The sequence below is a fragment of the Manis pentadactyla genome, chromosome X (assembly GCF_030020395.1).
Source record: "Manis pentadactyla isolate mManPen7 chromosome X, mManPen7.hap1, whole genome shotgun sequence".
NCBI lineage: Eukaryota > Metazoa > Chordata > Mammalia > Pholidota > Manidae > Manis > Manis pentadactyla.
Genome location: NC_080038.1, coordinates 128,678,090 through 128,701,621, shown reverse-complemented (window position 1 = coordinate 128,701,621; position 23,532 = coordinate 128,678,090). Strand labels below are relative to the sequence as shown.

The following is a 23,532-nucleotide window of genomic DNA, read 5'->3' as shown; positions in this document are numbered from 1 at the left end:
TACAAGGTAATAAATTAACGCTCATATGCATATTTTCTGTAGGAAAAATGAGTGGAAAATGACTGCCATGCCCAACTCATTGTAAGAAAATGTATGTAATGATTACAAGCATATAATAAGAATGGTTTGCCCAGCCAAATGTTTGTTCATTTCTGTTAATCAGTATTCATTTGAGCGACTTCCATGCAGTTTGTGGAAGCAGTGCAATCAGCTGAGCAGTGTGGCAGATTTAAATCAGTAATAAAAGCCCTAGGGAAATTAACAAGACAAAACATTAACCACAGACTAAACATTAACATATATTAGCATTTTTATTATACCTGTAGAATTGTTAAATGGGCATGGTTACTGTTAAAAAGTTTGTTGTATGTCACATAATTTCAATGTATATTTTGTTTTAAAACTTGTAAGATTTAATTAAATGAAACTGAACAACAGGCTAATAGACAATTCAACAGAATGAACTAAAGTTCATTATTTTATTGTAACTGGGGGCTTATGGAATTCCCACTCCACCCTTCTGCCAGCCCCCAAGGTACCCAAAAACAAATGCCACAGGTAATATTCCTCCAGAGCTGGCTACGGGATCAGGATTGATATTTAAATTGCATAACCATAGAGGAGGTTTTATTTTTAATTTCTCAGGACTCTTACGAATCCACTGACAATAAAAGACTTAATTTATACTGATTGTTTAGCAACATTTCTCAGAAAAGCACTCCTTGGGACCACAGTAATGAGCAAGGTCTTGGCAGAAATGTTACTCTATAATTAAATAGAACTGAAAAGGCCCTCTAGGGTCACAGGTGGCCTCTGGTGCAGCTCTTGAGAGAGAAGGACTTGTACTGATGGCTGAGTACAATTCAGTGGGATGGCTATCTTCCCCCTCAAAAGCTGTCAGATTTCCAAGGAAAGTTATTATGTGTCCATGGCTCTTCTGCCACAGACTCATTAATGGGAACTTTTCGTTCTACTTTTCCCTCCCTTTCTTTTCTCCCCTTCTCCTGCCTCCCTCCTCCTCTTTTTTCTACTATGGGCCATTTAACTTAAAACACACAGCCTCACATACACACACTCACACACCCCTCTTGTCTGTTTCTTAAGAAAGAAAATGTAAAGCCTTTCATTCATTTGATTTTTAAAGGGAGAGCAAAATAGATCTGTCAGGGCCAGTTAGGAGTGGGAGAGATACTCTTTAATATAGGAGCACCTACTCCCATTTTCTAATCATTTAGGCTATTAGAGCTAAAGTCTTAAACCTGTTGCATTTTTGTAGCCAAAGATCAATTTGGCATCTTCATTTGAGGGTAACCACAAAAAAATATACTCTGGCCAGACATCAGACCAGACCTGGGTTAAATTGTAGGAATTAAAGATTTTGTAGCCAATCCAAGAAACTGACTTCAGGAGCCAGAGTCCAGGGACATCCTGCAGGGAGCCCACAGTAGGCTGGACCTACCTGGGAGCCATGTCTCCCAGAGAACTTGACATCCAGGCCTTTAGTATGGTTACTAATTGCCTCTTACCTGGCAGACCAAAGAGGTTAAATCACTCCCCTAGAAATACTGCCTGAAACGTAAAATTAGATGTCAGTTTTCTGTTTTTCTTTAATAACTGCCCCTTCATGGAAGTATGTTTTTGAATTCTTCATACTCATGACTCTTCTTCAATTATGGGTGGGGTGTTGGGTCCAATTATTGGGTCCAGGAGTACAAAGCTGGGCTACACCCAATACTGAGAAGCAAAAAGTCATGACACTGGGGGAAAAATAAAAAGCAGAAACATAAGTTCTAGAGTCAGATCTGGATTCTAGCCTTGTGACATTGCTTTAAGTTCCTTAATCTTTGTGAGCCTTACTTTCCTCATCTCTAAAATGGAGTTAATAACACCAGCTCTGTAGGCTTCAGAGGGTTGTCGTAGACCTCACTGGAGAGGAGGTAGAATGGATGCCAAAGTTATTTGGGAAGCCCTAGGCTGGAGTTACTAAGGTACTGTGTTACAAATGTGAGGTATTGCTGTTGTGTGAAGCTGATAATATAGACTTTCTTTCTCGCTCGGCTGCCCAGAGGGAAAGATCAAGTCTGAGTTTACTGTCTCTTGAGAGTTCCCAGAACCAACAGCAAATGGGAGCCTGTCAATGAATACAGTTAGATTTTAACCAATGGAGTACCTGCATTTCATAACATGTCAGTTGTGGGGTACATGTGTGAATTGCATCAAACCAAACGGTTTGCATGGTTTCAAAATCTCTGGTAATGTATTCTCCTTGGAATGTAATTTTCACCTTTTTTTTCAAAGGAGCCCAGAATAAACAGCACTTCAAATACCATATCTTCCTCTTTTGTGTGAGACTACAGTGACAGGTGGAGTGAAGCTGTGGGAGAAGGTCCCAGCGAGGTCCTGCTGTGGGTGAGGGTTGTAGGCCAGGTCTCGGGGTGCCCAGTCTACTGAACTCTTCACTACAGCTTGCTGGGCCCCAGCAGCAGATTCTCCTCATGCATGTACAAAGTCAGTGCTCCAGACCCTGGTTAGAAAAGGATGGTGTTAAGGTTGCTAGAATGACTTGCTGGCCTAGATACGGTCAGAGGCCCTGCCTCCTTATGCTTCAAGTCTTACAACACTTCAGCACACTATTGCTTTCCCTGCCACAGATTCTGATGCAGGAATCACAGGGAACGGAAAACGAAAAGGTTTTATATTCCAGTCTATTGATAGAGACACTCACCTGTCCAATAAATTCCCTCCAACTAACTAAATTTAAAGGTAGCGGCAATCCTTGACTAGGTACATTAGTCAGTGACAGGAAATTGGATTGCACTTCCTATTTAAAAGCCTCAAACTCCTGGGCAGGATACTGATTTCTAAAAGGCCACTTGGGAGGCTGGCTTCTTTAGCAAGTGCAGCTGTAGAGTGAGACCCCGGTCTCCCAGTATAGCCTGATGTTTCCCACATGTGCAGCTGAAAGGACCTCTTTAATGTGAATACCGCATCTCTTTGTAAATTATGTTTTCTTTTCATGTCCACTTCTCAAAATAAGCTCATAATATTCACCTCCAGCTCACACAGCGTGGAGGTGAAAGATGTGGGGAGAAGGGCCCAAAGGGGGGGTCTACATTTGACAAATGCTTTGTATATGAGAAGAATTTGCTTCATGGTAGATTTGTGGAGGAAAATACAGCCTGTCTGATAAGATGTGGCAGATTTCAGATGGGGGAGTGGGATGTTGGCAGGACACCATTGTTTGCCCCTTACCCCACACAGAGCCTTGGGAAGTTGGCTTGATAATGCCACATTGGGTGGCTTGGGAAGAAAGGTCAGGCTGCAGACTGGCTACATTCTCATTTGTTCTTAACCTTCCTACTTTGGCCTCAGCTGCACCCCTTTCCAGTAGGTTGGGAGGGGTTAAAAACTTTAAAGTCTTGCTGTGGCCCAATTAGTATTCACTGATACAAAGGGCAGACTTTCAATGGGGAGGGAGATTGCACAGCTGGGGGCTGCAAGTAGACGAGTTACTGGGAAAGATGTGTGGAAGATTTGGATTCTGGTACTGGATGTGGAACAGGTGTCAGTCCAGAGAATGTGGTCTGTGCTCCCGAATGTGGTAAGAATACTTTGATCCTGGTGAAATGGACTCTCACATATATGTGAGATTTATGGAACAAAAATCAAGGTTTTGTTGCACAAACGCTCTCCTGCAGTTAAACAAAGTGAACATGTCCGTGTCGTTGGACATGATTTTATCATGTAAGTCTGCCTTCAGTTATTCCTTTTTAATCATTATTTGCTTTCAAAGCAATTAGAACTTGACTTCCCCACTCAGCCAGGCAGTTCCCTAAGCTAAAGGACCCTACCAGACTGCTACCTGTTAGGGCAAAATCAGGGAATGCAGTCTTCATTTGAAGGTAACATTAGCCCAAATCAAATAACATTGCATAAACACATCTAAAAAATTCAGTACCATACGTTCCATAGGCAAACAGAGTATTTTAGTGTCTGCAACTTTTGTTTCATTTCCGTTAAGGTAAACTAAGGAGAAGAGTTAGTTTGAGTATCAGAATATAGGCACTATTGCCTTTCATAAATGGAGATAATGCTACTGCCGATCCTAGATTTTTTTTTCTAATTCAAGAATTTATATATGAAAAATTTCCCCAAACTATAAAAAATTCCATTTATGCCTTTATAAAGATAGATAACTTAGTAAATGTTATCAGGGCTGTCTTGAGAAATCCAGAAGGTGGATTAGCACACAGAGCCCATGGCCTATCAATAGAATGGCTTGCCAGGCTGGATGCTAGGAATTTCCTTCAATTCACTTCAATCAGTTTGCCTTTACCAAGTGCCTAACAGTGTACAAAATCCAGTCTGAATTCCATGGAGGTACAGAAGTGACAAAGATAATTCCTGTCTTCACAAGCCATTTCTAATATTGTTTCTAAAGAGTACAACAGTCTATATATTCACCTTGGCTATGTTGGCTATGTTTTTGAGGCCTGGGATTCTTTTATTTTTTTCCAAAACATAGAATGTAAGCAACTTGAAATCAAGCATTGTCTTCTAGGGAGGTGATATTACCAAGCTTTGAAGTCAGACAAATGGGTTCAAAGTGAGACAGTGAATCCACTGCCAATTTGTCTTAGGCAAATCACTTAACTTCTCTGAGCCTCAATTTCCTCACCTATAAAATGGAGGTGATAGCATTTAGCATAGTGTCTGGCACAAAAGAGACATGTTAATATTCATTCTACTTTATATAGAAGTTCATTTAGGCTTTTGTCTGAAATTGAAAAAAATAACAATCTGTAAGTTTTCACCAAATAAATAACCAAATAAATCATTTAGAATTTAGGTAAGTAAGAAAGCTGAAGCCATTTTTTATCATTGCTATGAGTGTCAAAGAACTAAGCTTTAGGGGGAGGCATCCAGTAAATATTTTTGAATGAATGAATGAATGGATAGAGGAAGGAAGGGAGCAGAGATGGAAAGAGCAAGGGAGGAAAGCAGATAGCCTCTCTGGAGCACCTACATTCTTTAATACTCTCAGTCCTGGACTTAATTCAATCATACATGATTCATAGCTGATGACATTGGCTATTGATTAGTTCGCTTGCCTTCTTCCTTCCCTTGGGTGTTTTTAGGAAAGCCAGATGAGCAAGTACACTCACATTTTTTCAGAATACCCTAGCTGGGATCTTATAACAAAATGCTCATAAGCATCGGGAGTAGTATCTATACATGGGGAGCTGCTCTTCAGTGAACAGACTACTCTACACATCACTCACATGCCCACTCATTTTCGGCACCAGTTCTTACTGAACTTTGCAATTCCCATTTGTGAACCTCTTCATACGTATTAATACCAAGTACCATCGAAAGGTATCAATAGCCTAAGTCCGGTATGGAGGACCCTCTCAAATGCGCACTTCACTATTAGAGAAAAGGCGTTTTTCATCTTAGGAAATCTCTGAATAGGCTGTGCTTGGAGTGCACCCTGCACCCCAGCCTTCAGCCTTCTTTTCTACAGATGGTTCCTTGCCTTAAAAGCAGATCACCTTTTTTGACTCCAGTAATAGCTTCATTCTGCTCTTTAAAGAGAAATTGGGGAAGAAATTGAAGTGCATTTCCGAATTTGTTTCTACTATCATATCTGTGAAAGTATCACATAATTATATTTCATTTCTTTTTTTCAGATTGGCAAGTTATGTGCCCATTCTCAACAACGCCAGTATAGATCTGCTTATTATCCTGAAGATCTGTTTATTGACAAGAAGGTATTAAAAGTTGCTCGTGTAGAACATGAAGAAACCTTAGCCAGCCGAAGGAGGTGAGAGGTTTTTTTTCTCTATTTCAGCATATGATTAGTAATTGTTTTTTTGTTTTTTTTTTAGATAATTATTTTTTATTGAAGGGTAGTTGACACACAGTATTACATTACATTAGTTTCAGGTGTACAACACAGTGATTCAACATTTATATACATGATAATTCTAGGTACCAGCTATCACCATACCAAGTTGTTACAATATTTTGACTATATTCCTTATGCTATACATTACATCCCGGTTACTTATTTATTTTACAATTGGAAGTGTGTACTTTTTTTTTGGTTGTTGTTGTTAGGGCATCTCTCATATTTATTGATCAAATGGTTGTTAACAACAATAAAATTCTGTATAGGGGAGTCAATGCTCAATGCACAATCATTAATCCACCCCAAGCCTAATTTTCGTCAGTCTCCAATCTTCTGAAGCATAACGAACAAGTTCTTACATGGAGAACAAATTCTTACATAGTGAATAAGTTACATGGTGAACAGTACAAGGGCAGTCATCACAGAAACTTTTGGTTTTGCTCATGCATTATGAACTATAAACAGTCAGTTCAAATATGAATACACATTTGATTTTTATACTTGATTTATATGTGGATACCACATTTCTCTCTTTATTATTTTTAATAAAATGCTGAAGTGGTAGGTAGATACAACATAAAGGTAGAAAACATAGTTTAGTGTTGTAAGAGAGCAAATGTAGATGATCAGGTGTGTGCCTGTAGACTATGTGTTAATCCAAGCTAGACAAGGGCAATAAAACATCCACATATGCAGAAGATTTCTCTCAGAACAGGGAGGGTGAGGTTCTAAGCCTCACCTCTGTTGATCCCCAATTTCTCACCTGATGACCCCCCTGCGACTGTGCCTGTCTTAGGTTGTTCCTCCCTTGAGGAATCTTACCCGTCTCTGGCTAACCAGTCATCTTCCGGGGCCATACAGGGAAATGTTAAGTTGGTAAGTGAGAGAGAAGCCTTATTGTTTGAAATGGTTAGCTTTTTATTTCTTTGCATATTTATGCCCTGTGGCTTCTATGCCCAGCATTTGTCTTGAGGTATCTTTACCACTTGGAGGAGTTATGATACTCGGTAAATTTGATATGAGGCACGAATTCTATTTAAGAATTCGTTGTAATTACGAAGGAAGAAGAAAAGCTATAGAAGTAGCAGGCGGGAGAAAACATGGGAAGATTGATTATTTCTTTGACATATCTTCTTGTAGAGTAACTTCAGCATGTATAGATTTTAAGCTACTACTTAAATTGCGCACGCACATTAACATAATAGGAGTATAGTTACATAACCAAAGCATACCTGTAATTACCAGCCATCTCCAGTGAAACCAAGAAAACCAGTTAGGCACCCTAGGCATTTGTGAAAACTTATCAATGATATGATGGTTATTATCTAACTGAATTTGAATAGTTTGAGAAAAATCAGACAAATTAAAACAACCCATTCCTGGGCACTGTTCACATCCCATATGTTCTTTTAACAGTAAATAGTCTGTAGTTGTAAGATTTTGGAGCGCTACAATTTGCACTTCTCCTAATTCTTGGTTGAGTTCCAACAGTATAGATCCAGTCAAATTTGTTGTTTTACTGTATGCACAGGCCAGCTTAGATATCTCCTTCATTCCCATGGCAAGTCCAGGAGCTGGTGGGATGAGTGCATCTACAGCTGTAGCAGTGCGTGGATCTTTGTTGGGGTTTCTTGATGATCATCTTCTGGCATGAGTCTTCCCGAGAGTGCTGATGTTGGAAGTTCTCTTTCATATCATATCTTAGTTCATTTTCGGGGTAGCCAAATTAGGCTTTGATCCTCTGTATAAACACAAACAGACCCTTTGCCTACACTTTTATATGTCCTTTATATCATTGTGTAGAACTCATTAGAGGTCACCACATAGGAACTGCATTTTTTTTTTAATCATTAATCTACACTTACATGACGAATACTTTGTTTACTAGGCTCTCCCCTATACCAGGTCCCCCCTATATACTCCTTTACAGTCACTGTCCATCAGCGTAGCAACCTGTTGTAGAATCACTACTTGTCTTCTCTGTGTTGTACAGCCCTCCCCTTTCTCCCACCCCGCTATGGATGCTAATCTTAATACCCCCCTACTTCTCCCCCCCTTATCCCTCCCTACCCACCCATCCTCCCCAGTCCCTTTCCCTTTGGTACCTGTTAGTCCATTCTTGAGTTCTGTGATTCTGCTGCTGTTTTGTTCCTTCAGTTTTTCCTTTGTTCTTATATTCCACAGATGAGTGAAATCATTTGGTATTTCTCTTTCTCTGCTTGGCTTGTTTCACTGAGCAAAATACCCTCCAGCTCCATCCATGTTGCTGCAAATGGTTGGATTTGCCCTTTTCTTATGGCTGAGTAGTATTCCATTGTGTATATGTACCACATCTTCTTTATCCATTCATCTATCGATGGACATTTAGGTTGCTTCCAATTCTTGGCTATTGTAAATAGTGCTGCGATAAACATAGGGGTGCACTGATCTTTCTCATACTTGATTGCTGCATTCTTAGGGTAAATTCCTAGGAGTGCAATTCCTGGGTCAAATGGTAAGTCTGTTTTGAGCATTTTGATGTACCTCCATACTGCTTTCCACAATGGTTGAACTAACTTACATTCCCACCAGCAGTGTAGGAGGGTTCCCCTTTCTCCACAGCCTCGCCAACATTTGTTGTTGTTTGTCTTTTGGATGGCAGCCATCCTTACTGGTGTGAGGTGATACCTCATTGTAGTTTTAATTTGCATTTCTCTGATAATTAGCGATGTGGAGCATCTTTTCATGTGTCTGTTAGCCATCTGTATTTCTTTTTTGGAGAACCGTCTGTTCAGTTCCTTTGCCCATTTTTTAATTGGGTTATTTGTTTTTTGTTTGTTGAGGCGTGTGAGCTCTTTATATATTCTGGACGTCAAGCCTTTATCGGATGTGTCATTTTCAAAGATATTCTCCCATACTGTAGGGTTCCTTTTTGTTCTATTGATGGTGTCTTTTGCTGTACAGAAGCTTTTCAGCTTAATATAGTCCCACTTGTTCATTTTTGCTGTTGTTTTCCTTGCCCGGGGAGATATGTTCAAGAAGAGGTCACTCATGTTTATGTCTAAGAGGTTTGTGCCTATATTTTCTTCCAAGAGTTTAATGGTTTCATGACTTACATTCAGGTCTTTGATCCATTTTGAGTTTACTTTTGTATATGGGGTTAGACGATGGTCCAGTTTCATTCTCCTACATGTAGCTGTCCAGTTTTGCCAGCACCATCTGTTGAAGAGACTGTCATTTCGCCATTGTATGTCCATGGCTCCTTTATCAAATATTAATTGACCATATATGTCTGAGTTAATGTCTGGATTGTCTAGTCTGTTCCATTGGTCTGTGGCTCTGTTCTTGTGCCAGTACCAAATTGTCTTGATTACTATGGCTTTATAATAGAGCTTGAAGTTGGGGAGTGAGATCCCCCCTACTTTATTCTTCTTTCTCAGGATTGCTTTGGCTATTCGGGGTCTTTGGTGGTTCCATATGAATTTTTGAATTATTTGTTCCAGTTCATTGAAGAATGTTGCTGGTAGTTTCATAGGGATTGCATCAAATCTGTATATTGCTTTGGGCAGGATGGCCATTTTGACGATATTAATTCTTCCTAGCCATGAGCATGGGATGCGTTTCCATCTGTTAGTGTCCCCTTTAATTTCTTTTAAGAGTGACTTGTAGTTTTCAGAATATAAGTCTTTCACTTCTTTGGTTAGGTTTATTCCTAGGTATTTTATTTTTTTTGATGCAATTGTGAATGGAGTTGTTTTCCTGATTTCTCTTTCTGTTGGTTCATTGTTGGTATATAGGAAAGCCACAGATTTCTGTGTGTTGATTTTGTATCCTGCAACTTTGCTGTATTCCGATATCAGTTCTAGTAGTTCTGGGGTGGAGTCTTTAGGGTTTTTTATGTACAGTATCATGTCATCTGCAAATAGTGACAGTTTGACTTCTTCTTTGCCAATCTGGATTCCTTGTATTTTTTTGTTTTGTCTGATTGCCGTGGCTAGGACCTCTAGTACAATGTTAAATAACAGTGGGGAGAGTGGGCATCCCTGTCTAGTTCCCGATCTCAGCGGAAATGCTTTCAGCTTCTCGCTATTCAATATAATGTTGGCTGTGGGTTTTTCATAGATGGCCTTTATTATGTTGAGGTACTTGCCCTCTATTCCCATTTTGCTGAGAGTTTTTATCATGAATGGATGTTGAACTTTGTCAAATGCTTTTTCAGCATCTATGGAGATGATCATGTGGATTTTGTCTTTCTTTTTGTTGATGTGGTGGATGATATTGATGGACTTTCGAATGTTGTGCCATCCTTGCATCCCTGGGATGAATCCCACTTGGTCATGGTGTACGATGGTTTTGATGTATTTTTGAATTCGGTTTGCTAAAATTTTGTTGAGTATTTTTGCGTCTACGTTCATCAGGGATATTGGTCTGTAGTTTTCTTTTTTGGTGGTGTCTTTGCCTGGTTTTGGTATTAGGGTGATGTTAGCTTCATAGAATGAGTTTGGGAGTATCCCCTCCTCTTCTATTTCTTGGAAAACTTTAAGGAGAATGGGTATTATGTCTTCCCTGTATGTCTGATAAAATTCCGAGGTAAATCCATCTGGCCCGGGGGTTTTGTTCTTTGGTAGTTTTTTGATTACCGCTTCAATTTCGTTGCTGGTAATTGGTCTGTTTAGATTTTCTGTTTCTTTTTGGGTCAGTCTTGGAAGGTTGTATTTTTCTAGGAAGTTGTCCATTTCTCCTAGGTTTCCCAGCTTGTTAGCATATAGGTTTTCATAGTAGTCTCTAATAATTCTTTGTATTTCTGCGGGATCTGTTGTGATTTTTCCTTTCTCATTTCTGATACTGTTGATTTGTGTTGACTCTCTTTTCCTCTTAATAAGTCTGGCTAGAGGCTTATCTATTTTGTTTATTTTCTCGAAGAACCAGCTCTTGGTTTCATTGATTTTTGCTATTGTTTTATTCTTCTCAATTTTATTTATTTCTTCTCTGATCTTTATTATGTCCCTCCTTCTGCTGACCTTAGGCCTCATTTGTTCTTCTTTTTCCAATTTTGATAGTTGTGACATTAGACCGTTCATTTGGGATTGCTCTTCCTTTTTTAAATATGCTTGGAGTGCTATATACTTTCCTCTTAAGACTGCTTTTGCTGCGTCCCACAGAAGTTGGGGCTTAGTGTTGTTGTTGTCATTTGTTTCCATATATTGCTGGATCTCCATTTTGATTTGGTCATTGATCCATTGATTATTTAGGAGCGTGTTGTTTAGCCTCCATGTGTTTGTGAGCCTTTTTGCTTTCTTTGAACAGTTTATTTCTAGTTTAATGCCTTTGTGGTCTGAAAAGTTGGTTGGTAGGATTTCAATCTTTTGGAATTTACTGAGGCTCTTTTTGTGTCCTAGTATGTGGTCTATTCTGGAGAATGTTCCATGTGCACTTGAGAAGAACGTGTATCCTGTTGCTTTTGGATGTAGAGTTCTGTAGATGTCTATTAGGTCCATCTGTTCTAGTGTGTTGTTCAGTGCCTCTGTGTCCTTACTTATTTTCTGTCTGGTGGATCTGTCCTTTGGAGTGAGTGGTGTGTTGAAGTCTCCTAGAATGAATGCATTGCATTCTATTTCCTCCTTTAGTTCTGTTAATATTTGTTTCAGGTGTGTTGGTGCTCCTGTATTGGGTGCATATATATTTATAATGGTTATATCCTCTTGATGGACTGAGCCCTTTATCATTATGTAATGTCCTTCTTTGTCTTTTGTTACTTTCTTTATTTTGAAGTCTGTTTTGTCTGATACCAGAATTGCAACACCTGCTTTCTTCTCTCTGTTGTTTGCTTGAAATATCTTTTTCCATCCCTTGACTTTAAGTCTGTGCGCGTCTTTGGGTTTGAGGTGAGTCTCTTGTACGCAGCATATGGATGGATCTTGCTTTTTTATCCATTCTATTACTCTGTGTCTTTTGATTGGTGCATTCAGTCCATTTACATTTAGGGTGATTATTGAAAGGTATGAATTTATTGCCATTGCAGGCTTTAAGTTTGTGGTTACCAAAGGTTTAGGGTTAGCTTCTTTACTGTCTTACTGTCTAACTTAACTCGCTTGTTGAGCTATTATAAACACAATCTGATGATTCTTTATTTCTCTCCCTTCTTATTCCTCCTCCTCCCTTCTTCATATTTTGAGTGTTTTGTTGTGTGCTCTTTTTAGGAGTGCTCCCATCTAGAGCAGTCCCTGTAGGATGCCCTGTAGAGGTGGTTTGTGGGAGGCAAATTCCCTCAACTTTTGCTTGTCTGGGAATTGTTTAATCCCTCCTTCATATTTAAATGATATTCGTGCTGGATACAGTAGTCTTGGTTCGAGGCCCTTCTGTTTCATTGCATTAAGTATATCATGCTGGCCTGTAGGGTTTCTGTTGAGAAGTCTGATGATAGCCTGATGGGTTTTCCTTTGTAGGTAACCTTTTTTTTCTCTCTGGCTGCTTGTAATACTTTGTCCTTGTCTTTGATCTTTGCCATTTTAATTATTATGTGTCTTGGTGTTGCCCTCCTTGGATCCCTTGTCATGGGAGTTCTGTGTACCTCTGTGGTCTGAGAGGCCATTTCTTCCCCTAGTTTGGGGAAATTTTCAGCAATTATTTCTTCAAAGACATTTTCTATCCCCTTTTCTCTCTCTACTTCTTCTGGAATGCCTATGATTCTTATATTATTTCTTTTATATTGATCACTCAGCTCTCTTAAAATTCTTTCATTCCTGGAGATCCTTTTATCTCTCTCTGCATCAGCTTCTCTGCGTTCCTGTTCTCTGTTTTCTAGTCCATTAATGGTCTCTTGCATCTCGTCCATTCTGTTTTGAAGTCCTTCCAGAGCTTGTTTTATTTCTGAATTCTCCTTCCTTAGTTCTTGCATATTTCTCTGCAAGTCCATCAGCATGGTTATGACTTTTGTTTTGAATTCTTTTTCAGGTAGACTGGCTAAATCTATCTCCCCAGATTCCTTCTCAGGGGAAGATGTAGCAGATGCTGAAGCTGTCTGGGTTAGTCTTGTCTGGATCATATTTTTTTGCCTTTTCATGTTGACAGGTGCTATTGACTGTCAGCTGGGAGGGCCAAAATTTTCACTTACTACTGGCCTTTCTTTACTGGGGCAACTGCGACCCCTAGTGGCTTGTGTTGGGTAATTGCGTGTAGACTGGGTCTTTGTGTCTTGCCTGGCCGGAAGGGAGAAATTTCCCTTTCTGTGGGCGGAGTTTGTCTCAGGCTGCTTCTCTGCTTTCGCAGCGCCCGGTGGGGTGATGGATGGGGGGGCTGCTTGACTGTTTGCCTCCGTGAGGGGTCTCAGAGCTGTTGCCCAGGGGGTTAGTGCACCCGGTTTTCCCTGTAATTTCCAGCTGCTGTACTGTGACCTGGGTTGTTTCCGTCCAGCTGTTAAGTCCCTGTCCCTTTAAGACTTTCAAAAAGCCCCCACTTTTCTTTGTCACGGGGCATCAGCTTCAGCACCCGCTCAGAGGTCTTACTCCCTGTTCCCCCAGTATCCAGGGCCCCCTGGGCATGTACTGTGTCTGCGCTCTGGCCCGGATGGCTGGGGCTGGGTGTTCGGCAGTCCTGGGCTCCGTCTCCCTCCCGCTCTGCCTATTGTTCTCCCGCCGGGAGCTGGGGGGAGGGGCGCTCGGGTCCCGCCGGGCCGGGGCTTGTATCTTACCCCTTTCACCAGTCGCTGGGCTCTCGCTGGTGTAGCTGCAGTCTGGCCACTGTCCTGCGTCTTCTGGTCTCTCTTTTAGGGCTAGTTGTGTTTGTTGTATTTTCAAAAGTATATATGTTTTTGGGAGGAGATTCCCACTGTCCTACTCACGCCGCCATGTTGGCTCCGCCTCTCTTCAGTAATTGTGTTTTAAGGTCAAAAGCCACTGGAGTGAAGCTTCTTTAATACGTGTTATTTAGTTCTGAGTGAAGTGTTTGGTTAATTAAGTTCTATCATCTATCAACATTAAAGAGAAAAAGATACTGTATTATCTCCAAGTCATATTTAAATATCAATTTACCATATGTAAATATACAGCACAGCAACACAGGGTGGAATGGACTTCTCTATTCAAGATCTTTACTGATTAAACAAAACATTTTCTGCTTATGATTCGGTTCAGCAATTCCATGACCTGGTTTGTGGCTTTTCCCATTAACAGTGAGTCAGAGTTGAATTCACCAGAGAGAAACTGGCAGGACGTACTCGTGTACAAACACACATGGCACAGTCTACTTTTTTAAGAATGATGAAATAAAGGGTTTGATTCCTATTTCTAAAGACCATAGTCAAGGGACTAAATTCAAGTTTGTTTCTTATCGTCTTCATTTCTCCTCCCTCCAGCCAGATTTCCTCCTGTATTCTGGTTTCAAGGGTATAGATAGGAGGTAGAAATTGGGTGGAAGCCCAAAACAAATCTAGAACTGACTTCCCCAAGAGCACTGAGTCTGTAGCCAGCCATGCCACTGGCTCAAGGATCGCTGGACATGAGTTCTGCTTCCTGATGACTTGGAGGGATTGGCATAGATTGGCCGATAGATGGAAAATTAGGAGATGAAATCAGTAACACCTCAGATTTGGGCTAAATTCCTCTGTGCATATCCATTGACTACAGGAGATTTTTAAATGATAATTTTTAGTTATATATAATACAGTTTAGAGAGAGACAAGGCAGTCAGGCTGCTTGAGAGAGAGTCTGCCAAAGAAGCATTTCACGAAGTCCTGTTTTCTTCTTTTTTGTTGACTTACAACCTAATGAATTTCTAGTTTTCCGGTAGCAGCATTTTAAAGTGTGATTTCAGGATCTAGGGACTCCCAGAGACTCTTTCAGGGGGACTGTGAGATCCTCCTTTTGCTAATTACATATCTATCTGAAGCTCGGTTTGGTCCACATACTTCAACCAAAACAACATACTGCAACAGATTAAATGCAAAAGCCAATGGGAGAATTTAGCTGTCTCTTAGTAAGCCAGGCAGTAAAGATATGTTGTAAAAATGCAAAAACAATGTTGCTTTTCTCACTGTTTTTTCATGAAAACCATTATTTATGTTACCATGTAATGGCTCCTCATTAATTTAAAATTAATAATAAAATTTTAATTTTTTTCTGAATTTTAAGTTCTAAAGCAGAAAATCTCAATAGATACGTATCATATAAACAAAAGTTCTTTGGGGCCCTCAGTAATTTAGTGTAAAGGGATTATATTAGTTATCCAGTGCTGTATAACAAATTACCCCAAAACAGTGATTTTAAAACAAAACACTTATTCTCTCACAGTTTCTGTCAGGAATTTAGGACTGGCTTAGGATAGGTGGTTCTCCATCTCTAAAGAAATGTCTGTGAAGATGTTGCCTGGGGCTACAGTCATCTGCCCTGCTGACTGAGGCTGGGGGAGGGGGGGATCCACTTCCAACATGGCTCACTCACACAGTTAGCAAGTCAGTACTGGTTATTGGAGGGAGGCCTCAGTTCCTCACCACATGGCCTTTATGAGCCCTTACAACATGACCACTGGCTTCCCCAGAATAAGTGAGCCATGGAAGAGAGCAAGGAGGAAACTGAGATGTCTTTTATGATCTCGTCTCAAAAGTGACATACTATCAATTCTGACATATTTGGTCTGTTAGAAGTGAGTCTCTCAGTCTAGTCCACACTCAAGGAGAAGAAGATTAACCTCTTGAAGGAAGGAGCGCGGAAAAAATTTGTGGACATATTTGAAAACCACCATAAGGGTCCTGGCACCAAAATATTTGAGAACCATTTCATAGGTTCTATAGCATAGGGGTTCTTTGGGAAGTTTTTGTCTTTCTGGAAAGACAAAATCTGGCCCTTTCTCCAGGCCCTCATTAGCCCCTGATGGTCCTTTGTCCATTGTTCTCCATGGCTTTCACTCTTTGCCCAAACCACCTAAGGAATTTACCTGTTGTTGATCTTTAACTTGTGCAAAGTCCTTACATATTGGACTAAGTGAATGATTCATATAATACTTACAAGTTATTTATACAGTTAACATATAAAATAGAAATTATAACAAATATTTTATTATGGTATGTTTATAACATATATTTGTATATTATATGATAATTTATATTGCCTTAACAACTTAGTGGACACTGAGGAGACACCTATTAGGTGCCAGAATGTATACTAGGCACTGAAAATCAAGACATACTCTCTGCTTTTCAAATCAGTCTAATGTGGAAATAGACTTAAATACAAATAATTCCAAAACAGCTTTATAAAAGTAAAAGAATGTCCAGAGTCTATAGAGGCAGCCTACAGGGAAAGAAGAGAATTTCTGCCCAGGAAGTCATAATGGAGGCTTCGTGGAAGTGGTGGTATATGAATTTGTAACAGAATCATCAAAGAGCTTTTCCTAAGTAAACACGCCAACTCAGTCCCATTTTGACATTACCCTGCCAACCTAGACACATTGCTGAGTAAGTAGGAGGGTTAGTTAACAAGGCCCTGCCGCCATGGCATCTCTCTTGGCCTCTGTGGGACCTAGGCCCTTTCGTCATACCAGGGAGGGCTCGGGTAGTGCTGGTTCCTCCAAGGAAAGGGGAAATTGACAAATGGCTTCTTAGCTGGGCACTCAGAGTTGGCTCTTTGTTTAGATTCATTTTTGAACTTGTTGCTAACTCCCAAAGAAAAGATATTAAGAGAAATTGCAAAGCCTGTAGACTTGAGGAAGTGGTGGTCAGGCAAGAGCTCATTTGGGTGTTGGGATCAGGACCCCGCCCCACGATTTTTTTCATTTTTTTTTTGCAAACTGAGTCATTAGAGTCTGAGATGGAGCCATTCTTTCTGAATTCTCTGGTAGAATAAGAAAACAAAACAGCAACAGAGCGTCTGATTTCATTAACTCCCTCAAATAAGCATTGTAAACCCTCTTAGGGAGAAAGGAGAATTGTGGATTAAGATGATCTCTTGCTAAATGCCCTGGCCCCTGCAATCTGATGTTATTAGGAGCGCTTGTTTTGGCAGAGTATTAGTGCCTCTATAATTTCTCAGTATGTTCTGCACAGCATTTCACACTGTCCAGAAAAATATATGTGCCTCCAGCAGCCTTCACACCCATGCCCAAGCTCCATCCTTTGTGGTTAAAAGTATGATAATTGGAAAAGGAACTCTATTGTAGCATTCAGCCTGTGAAGGTTGTAAGCAAGCTGTCTGAATCTGATTATGAGGTGAAAAGCCCTTTGCCTTATTAAAATAACAACACACAAAGAAATGCAGGATCCCTTTGGTAGCATTCAGAAGTCATCTGTTTGTTTTGTCTGCCCCCAGCTGGGTAGTTTGCAACACACAACGAATCTTAGGAATAGCTTAGTTCAGTTTAAAGGCGATTTAATACTCAGCTAGTAGCTTATGTATGGGTCTCAGAGTTCCTTTAAGGTAGAAGTAGTGGAAATATCTGTTCCCAGATTTAAAACAGTGAGGGCAGGACAAGATGTACAAGTAGTACAACCAGAATAGAAGAAATGAGATTTTCCTAACCCTGTGCAGCTCCAGTATGTTCAGCCCAGCTCAGGTGTCAGCCTCTCCCTCCCAGGTCTCTTGCATATTTCTTCCGCCACCTCCCTTATGACATTGTTTATGCTGTCATTTGCATATCCCCCATAAAGTTTAGTAGAATACATAAACAGTATCTCCCCCTTTCCCAAGTTCAAAATCTATAACGGAAAAGTCCATCCTGCATCTCCATACCAAGGATATGACACAGCTGCTAACCTGTGAGAAAATCACACAGTGCCTCCACCCTTGTGAAATTACGCTAGGGATTCCAGCTTCCTCCTTCCGGCACTCCCTCTCCTCCCTGCCCCTCTGACTTGGTCTAAAGGGGCAGTGAATTAGGTGGCACTAGTAAATGACCTAGAAAGAAGGGACCGAAAGCTGATCTCAGCTCCCTGGTCCGAAAGCAGGACTTAACCCCCTCCCTCGAAGACTGCTGCTCTCCTTTGGCTAGGCAGCTTTGTGAGTTGAGTGGGGCCTTCCACCCTTGGAACAAATCAACAAAGTTATGTCCTGAGGGAATCAATGAGGTTTGGGTCCAGTATAAGTCATTCTGCCCTAACTAGGACTCTACTTCTCTCAACATTTGTCAATACCATCTCTAGGCTCAGCATTGTGGAAGGATTGGACGGTGCCGAATAAGAGGTGCTCGTAACCTAGTAAGGGAGACAGGCACGCACATGAAGAGTTTTTATATCTTGGGGCAAGTGCCAGAACAGAGCTATGTACAAAAGGGTGGCAAGATTCAAGAAAAGCTTCTTGGAAAAGGTGGCTCTCTTGAGCTGGGCCTTGAAAGAATAGTAGAAGTTCCACAGATGGATGAGGGAAAAGAGGGTGTTCCAGGCAAAGGGAACATCATGAGAAATAGTGTGGGCTGGTCTCTGGACTGGTAGAAAATGAGAGTTTGGGGTCAGACTGGGAAAGGTTATCTGCAGCACAATTAAGCGTGATCCTGCATCATTCCAATTATAATTATTTCAGTTTATGTGCTTTTCTGTGTTTTCAATTTTCGAAAGTAATAATGAGCATATTACTTTATAATAAAAAGTAAAGCCTTAATGATAAAGGAGGAAAGTTCGGGATCTGCAGTTGGGGATGAAAGGCTGTTTTTGCTTGCAATGGTTTCCAATTAGTGATGCTTTGATGCCCGCCCAAGCCAATCATAGAGTCCCTTCCCCCACAGCCCAGGCAGGGGACGCTCCTCTTGAGGATGGTGAGAGCCCTCCAGGGGAGATCACATGCACCCCGCCGCAATATTTCAAAATGGCTTGTGCATGCAAAGGGGCCCTGTCCTTTCGTTCCACATTTAACACATTGAATGGAAACCTCTAAGAAGAGACTTTTTCCTGAGCTGACTGCTATAAGCAAGTGTTGAGTTTGTCCTAAGTGAGAGCCATAGACTCTGCTACTTATATGTCAGATGGCATGTTGAGCATGTATGTGTGAGAATAAAGTAGAACTGGAATCAAAGAACATTCCCTTCAATCAAATTGTTTTTCCCATCCTGGGCAACTAATTGTCCAGACTTTCTACCTTTTTTTTTTTTCTAGAGACAATTCTGTTGAGCAGACTGCCTTAGTCCATGGCTGGAGATTCCTTTGCTGTCTGTCATGGTCTACTAGCACAAAGAAAAGGGATCTGGACTGAGTCATACATGAGTAATTAATACGTCCATTTAGTTTTAGGAATCTTTCCTTAAAGAGAGAAATAGAAATATTCGCCTCACCTCCTTTTAAAAGTATAAGCAGGGGAATAGAAAGTTTTGTTCAAGAAAAGATAAAAATCAAATACACTTCTTTCCCATGCCAGAACCTGTTTAGGAAGGAGTGACAGAGAAGAGGGGAAGGAGAGAGGCCCAGAAACTTGGTAGGAGGCAAACTAGCCCTGTCACACTAGGGCTGTAGTGTTGGAGGACGTTAGCACCTGTTGCCGCTCTCTTTCAGAAAGCTCATTAACTGTCCAAGAGCTTAGAAGTCTTTCTTGTACCCGGCAAAATAGTATGTCTGGATTTATTTACCAAAATCAAAGTTTCTTTTGGAAGCCAAGGTGTGCTTTCTTACACTATTCGGAAGGTTTTGCATGAAGGAATGGCCTGCACTGTAACACTGTACCTGGAGACTCAAAGGTATTGGCCAGCTTGCTACATGTGCTGGGGCCCTGCTCTTTGTTCTCCCAAAGGTGGGCACTGCCTCATCCCCCCACCCCCAGGAATTATTTTGAGAACCGACATTTATTTCGTTATTCTGAGGTGCTTTTCTAAATCAAATCCACCCTATAGTCTATGTGGATTCTAATATTGCGGAATAATACACACTGGGAACCCAAGAGAACTCAGTGAACAAGCCTATCAAGAAGAATAGGTTTTAGAGAAATGAACATAAACCTTTACGAGAAAAAAAAGTCAAGAAGGACATATATCCAAATCTTAAAAGCAATTATTTTTGGCTGGTAAGGACTGCAAATAGAGTTTCTTCCTTTCTACTTTTCTATAGTTTTTAAATCATCCATAGTGAACAACTATTTCTTTCACAATGAGAAAGAAAACCAACAGACTTCGTTTTGAAAGATAAAGGAAAAATTAGATTTTAACCACTGTTGATAGCTCTTACGGTACTAAAGCTGCAGCTCTTTACAAATTCCTTTCCTCTCACCCATGCTTTTATTTCATGTCCATCCACACACGTGGCTTTTTCCCAGCTCTCCTGTCTCCTTCCATTGTTCCAAGGGGCATCCCTCCCCTTGCAGACAAGCCTCTCTTTCTCAGAGATATATTTCTTCTCTTTTCTACCGTTTTTGGGGGTTATATCTCAATAAAGCTGTTATAACATACAATTCATCCACTGAAAGTGTATAATTCAACTATTTCTGGTATAGTCGCAGATATGTGCAAGCATCACCACAGTCAATTTTAGAACCTTTTCATCACCTCAAGAAGAAATCCCATACCCTTCAGCTATCATTCCCCAACCTCATCCCCCAGCCTGAACAATCTCTAACCTACTTTATGTCTCTGTAGATTTGCCCTGGACATTTCACATAAATGGTATCATATAATATGTGGTCTTTCATGATTGGCTTCTTTCACCTAGCATAATGTTTCCAAGGTTCACCCATGTTATAGCATGTATGAATACTTTATTCCTTTTTAAGGCTGAATAACACTGCATTGGATGAAGTTTGAGTAGTTGTTAGTTCTTTTGGATATATACTTAGGACTGGAACTCCTGGGTTGTATGGTAGCACTATGCTTAACTTTGTGAGGCACTGCCATATTTTTCTACAACGGTTGCACCATTTTGCATTCCCACCAACAATGTATGAGGGTACCGATTTCTCCACATCCTCGCCAACACTTATTGTTTGTCCTTTTTATTACAGTGATCCTAGTGGGTGTGAAGTAGTATCTCACTAGTTTTGATTTGTATTTCCCTGATGACTAATTGATATTTTTTAACTTGACTTCTTCTTGGCCCTCCACATCTGATTCTCACACACAAATCCTTGTGAAGGCCACCACCACCTTCCTACCAGGCAAAGACCATTCAAACTGCTATACTGGGTTATTCCAGTGGTTTACCCAGCTCAACAGCTAGCTAGTCTCTGAAAATGAATACCAGGAAAAGTATCTGGGGAGAGAATGCAGTTGTAGGATGAAGGATTTATTTGTCTCGCATACATAAAGTTACCTGGAACTTAAAAAAAATCTTACGTGTCTTGCATACAAAAACTGATCTGGAATATAATATGTATTCACGTATATAATATATTTATATTCTACAGGTTCATAATAACAGTAATATTGGCAATGGCTACCATGGTGGGAGGGATTACTCTGTGCCAGGTACTATGCTAAACATTTTACATGCATTATCTCATTTAATCATCACAGCAACCTATCACTAGCTTCATTTTACAGATAAGGAGACCAGGGCTCAGAGAAGTCAACAATTTGTCTAACATTTCACTGCTAAATAAAAAAGGGAGTGACTGGCATTTGAAACTCACACGAGTCAGACTCCAAAATCAGTGCTCTTAGCTACTGCTAACAGGTTCTAATGGGCTGTTCTGAAAAATCCAAGCATCATTACAGCATCATTGCTAAATGAAACTGTGTTCTACATTTAAAATAATTCAGGAGCAAGTTTTTAAAGCACAATCTCTTCCTAGGTCCATCCTATATGTCCTGTAAAGATAATGAGTACGCTGTGAAGTAGGATGGCCTTTTATTTCCCCAAGTTACCGGGTTCAAGTGTCAAAGAGATTCCCCTAAATTCACTCTTTGTGGTTATCTAAAACGTTTACCTTGACCCCAAATTATACCCTTTCATACTAAAGTGGGAGGGAGGGCTTATTATTTATCACAGCTCCTCATCCCCTTTACATTTCGATAGACGCTCTCTGAACCTTCTCCAACTTGTTGATGATCTTTATAATCAGCCAAGAAAACTGCAAGGGTTGGGAGGCTGAGAGAAGTTCACGGTGTTTTTTAACTTCTAGGGCTGGAAGTCAAATTGGATGGCTTTGCTATGAGTTCCATTTTTCTTGCCATGCGCAATTTTAGTGAGAGAGAGTTGGGAGGTAGGAAGAGGCCTAAGGGAAACTCTTTCATTAAAGAGAGGCCCATCGCTTCCCATAGACTAATGGCCATATTCCATTTCCTCATGAAGTGTGGGGAATTACTCAGCCTCAGACCCTTAGTCTTTCAGTTTCTACTCTTGGGAACCGTATTATTACCTTGTAAAACAGAACATCTCTCCTATTAGCGTTAATTGAACCCATCTTTTTCCTCTGTGAGAAACTATAATGTTGACTTTTATTTTCAGAGCCCTGCATTGAGCCTCTTCACTTGGAGAGTGACGGAGCTCAGCCACCAGGCATAGGCTGCAAGGGGGTTTGCGCAGAGCAGGAAGCAACTGTTTGGGTATTGGGGTTATGCCTGTCCCAATAACCTTTCCTGAGTTGTTTCGTCTGTCACTCTGGCTTTACTGTGAGCAAGCCTTTGTGAAAATGTGCTAAGTATCATAAGCTCTCTCTCTTTTAAATCATTAGTTGAAATGAATTGTTTTGTGGTAATAAAACAGAAAGACACAAGAAAATAATTTCCACCACTATTCCTTACTTGGCAAGATCTGAGAATAACCCCCAGAAGGCATTCTGGGCTCAGGACTCCCACCAGTGTCCAAATGAGATTCAGGCCTCTGGCTCCTCCAGAGGCATATATATCAGGCCAGTCCACTCTTAGCCTGGAGACAGTACTGAATAATTACTCCACTGCCAGCAAATTCCCTGGCCAGAATCTCCAAAATTCTTAGTAGAGACTTAAGATAGACTTGGATATGAAGAACGCTTCGTTTCCTTTCTACCAGGAACATTGCTTTAGAAAACAAAGAGTATTTTATTTTTGTTTCTTTACCACTGGATAACTATTGCATAGATATTTTAATCTTTCTTCAGGCATATCCACTTCTCTCCAGTCTATGTTGCCTTATTTTGTTGTGTCCATGTACATCTGAAACAAGATAATAGGCCAGAAATCTTGCTGGGTATTTATGTGTGTGTTTTACATATTTGCATACATAATATGTTTCACTCATTCATTCATGCACGCTCTCTCCTCTCTCTCTCTCTCTCTCTCACACACACACACACACACACACACACACACACTTGTCATATAGAGCATAAAAGCCAAAGCAAATAAATGATAAAATGTACTAGAATCACTCCCTATCCCCTCATAGGAACACAATATACAGACAAAGAACAAAGAAACCTTCCTTCTCTGGCTGATGTGAGCTTCTCTGACTATAGTGTCAGCAGAATTTTGTAGAGCTTATAGTGCTCTGAGCACCCTGTAGTTCTGATCTGTGACTATTAGCCAGAGCCTATATGGAAAGGGGCCATCTCTAGGGCAATAGCATTGTAAATTACAATCAGTGCACTCAATTACACTCATAAACCAAAAGATATGTAGTGCTGTGGTGTGCCTTGTAATCAGCACCTTTGAGAATGTAGGTAACAGCATTCTGAACAAAAAATGGAGGCTGAATGTGTTAGAAATGAATGTTGGAATTAAATCATCCTTCTGATAGGAACAGCACCTTATATGGCAGGCAA

At 40.5% G+C, this 23,532-nt stretch overlaps 1 protein-coding gene across 1 annotated transcript in view; it reads left to right on the top strand.

Moving 5' to 3' along the window:
* The window catches only part of GPC3 (glypican 3), a 411,502-nt gene that overhangs the window by 265,631 nt on the left and 122,339 nt on the right, over window positions 1-23,532 (top strand). The window contains exon 4 of the mRNA XM_036931239.2: window positions 5,691-5,824. Within this exon, the coding sequence (XP_036787134.2) occupies window positions 5,691-5,824 (134 nt within the window). The remainder of the gene's footprint in view (window positions 1-5,690; window positions 5,825-23,532) is intronic.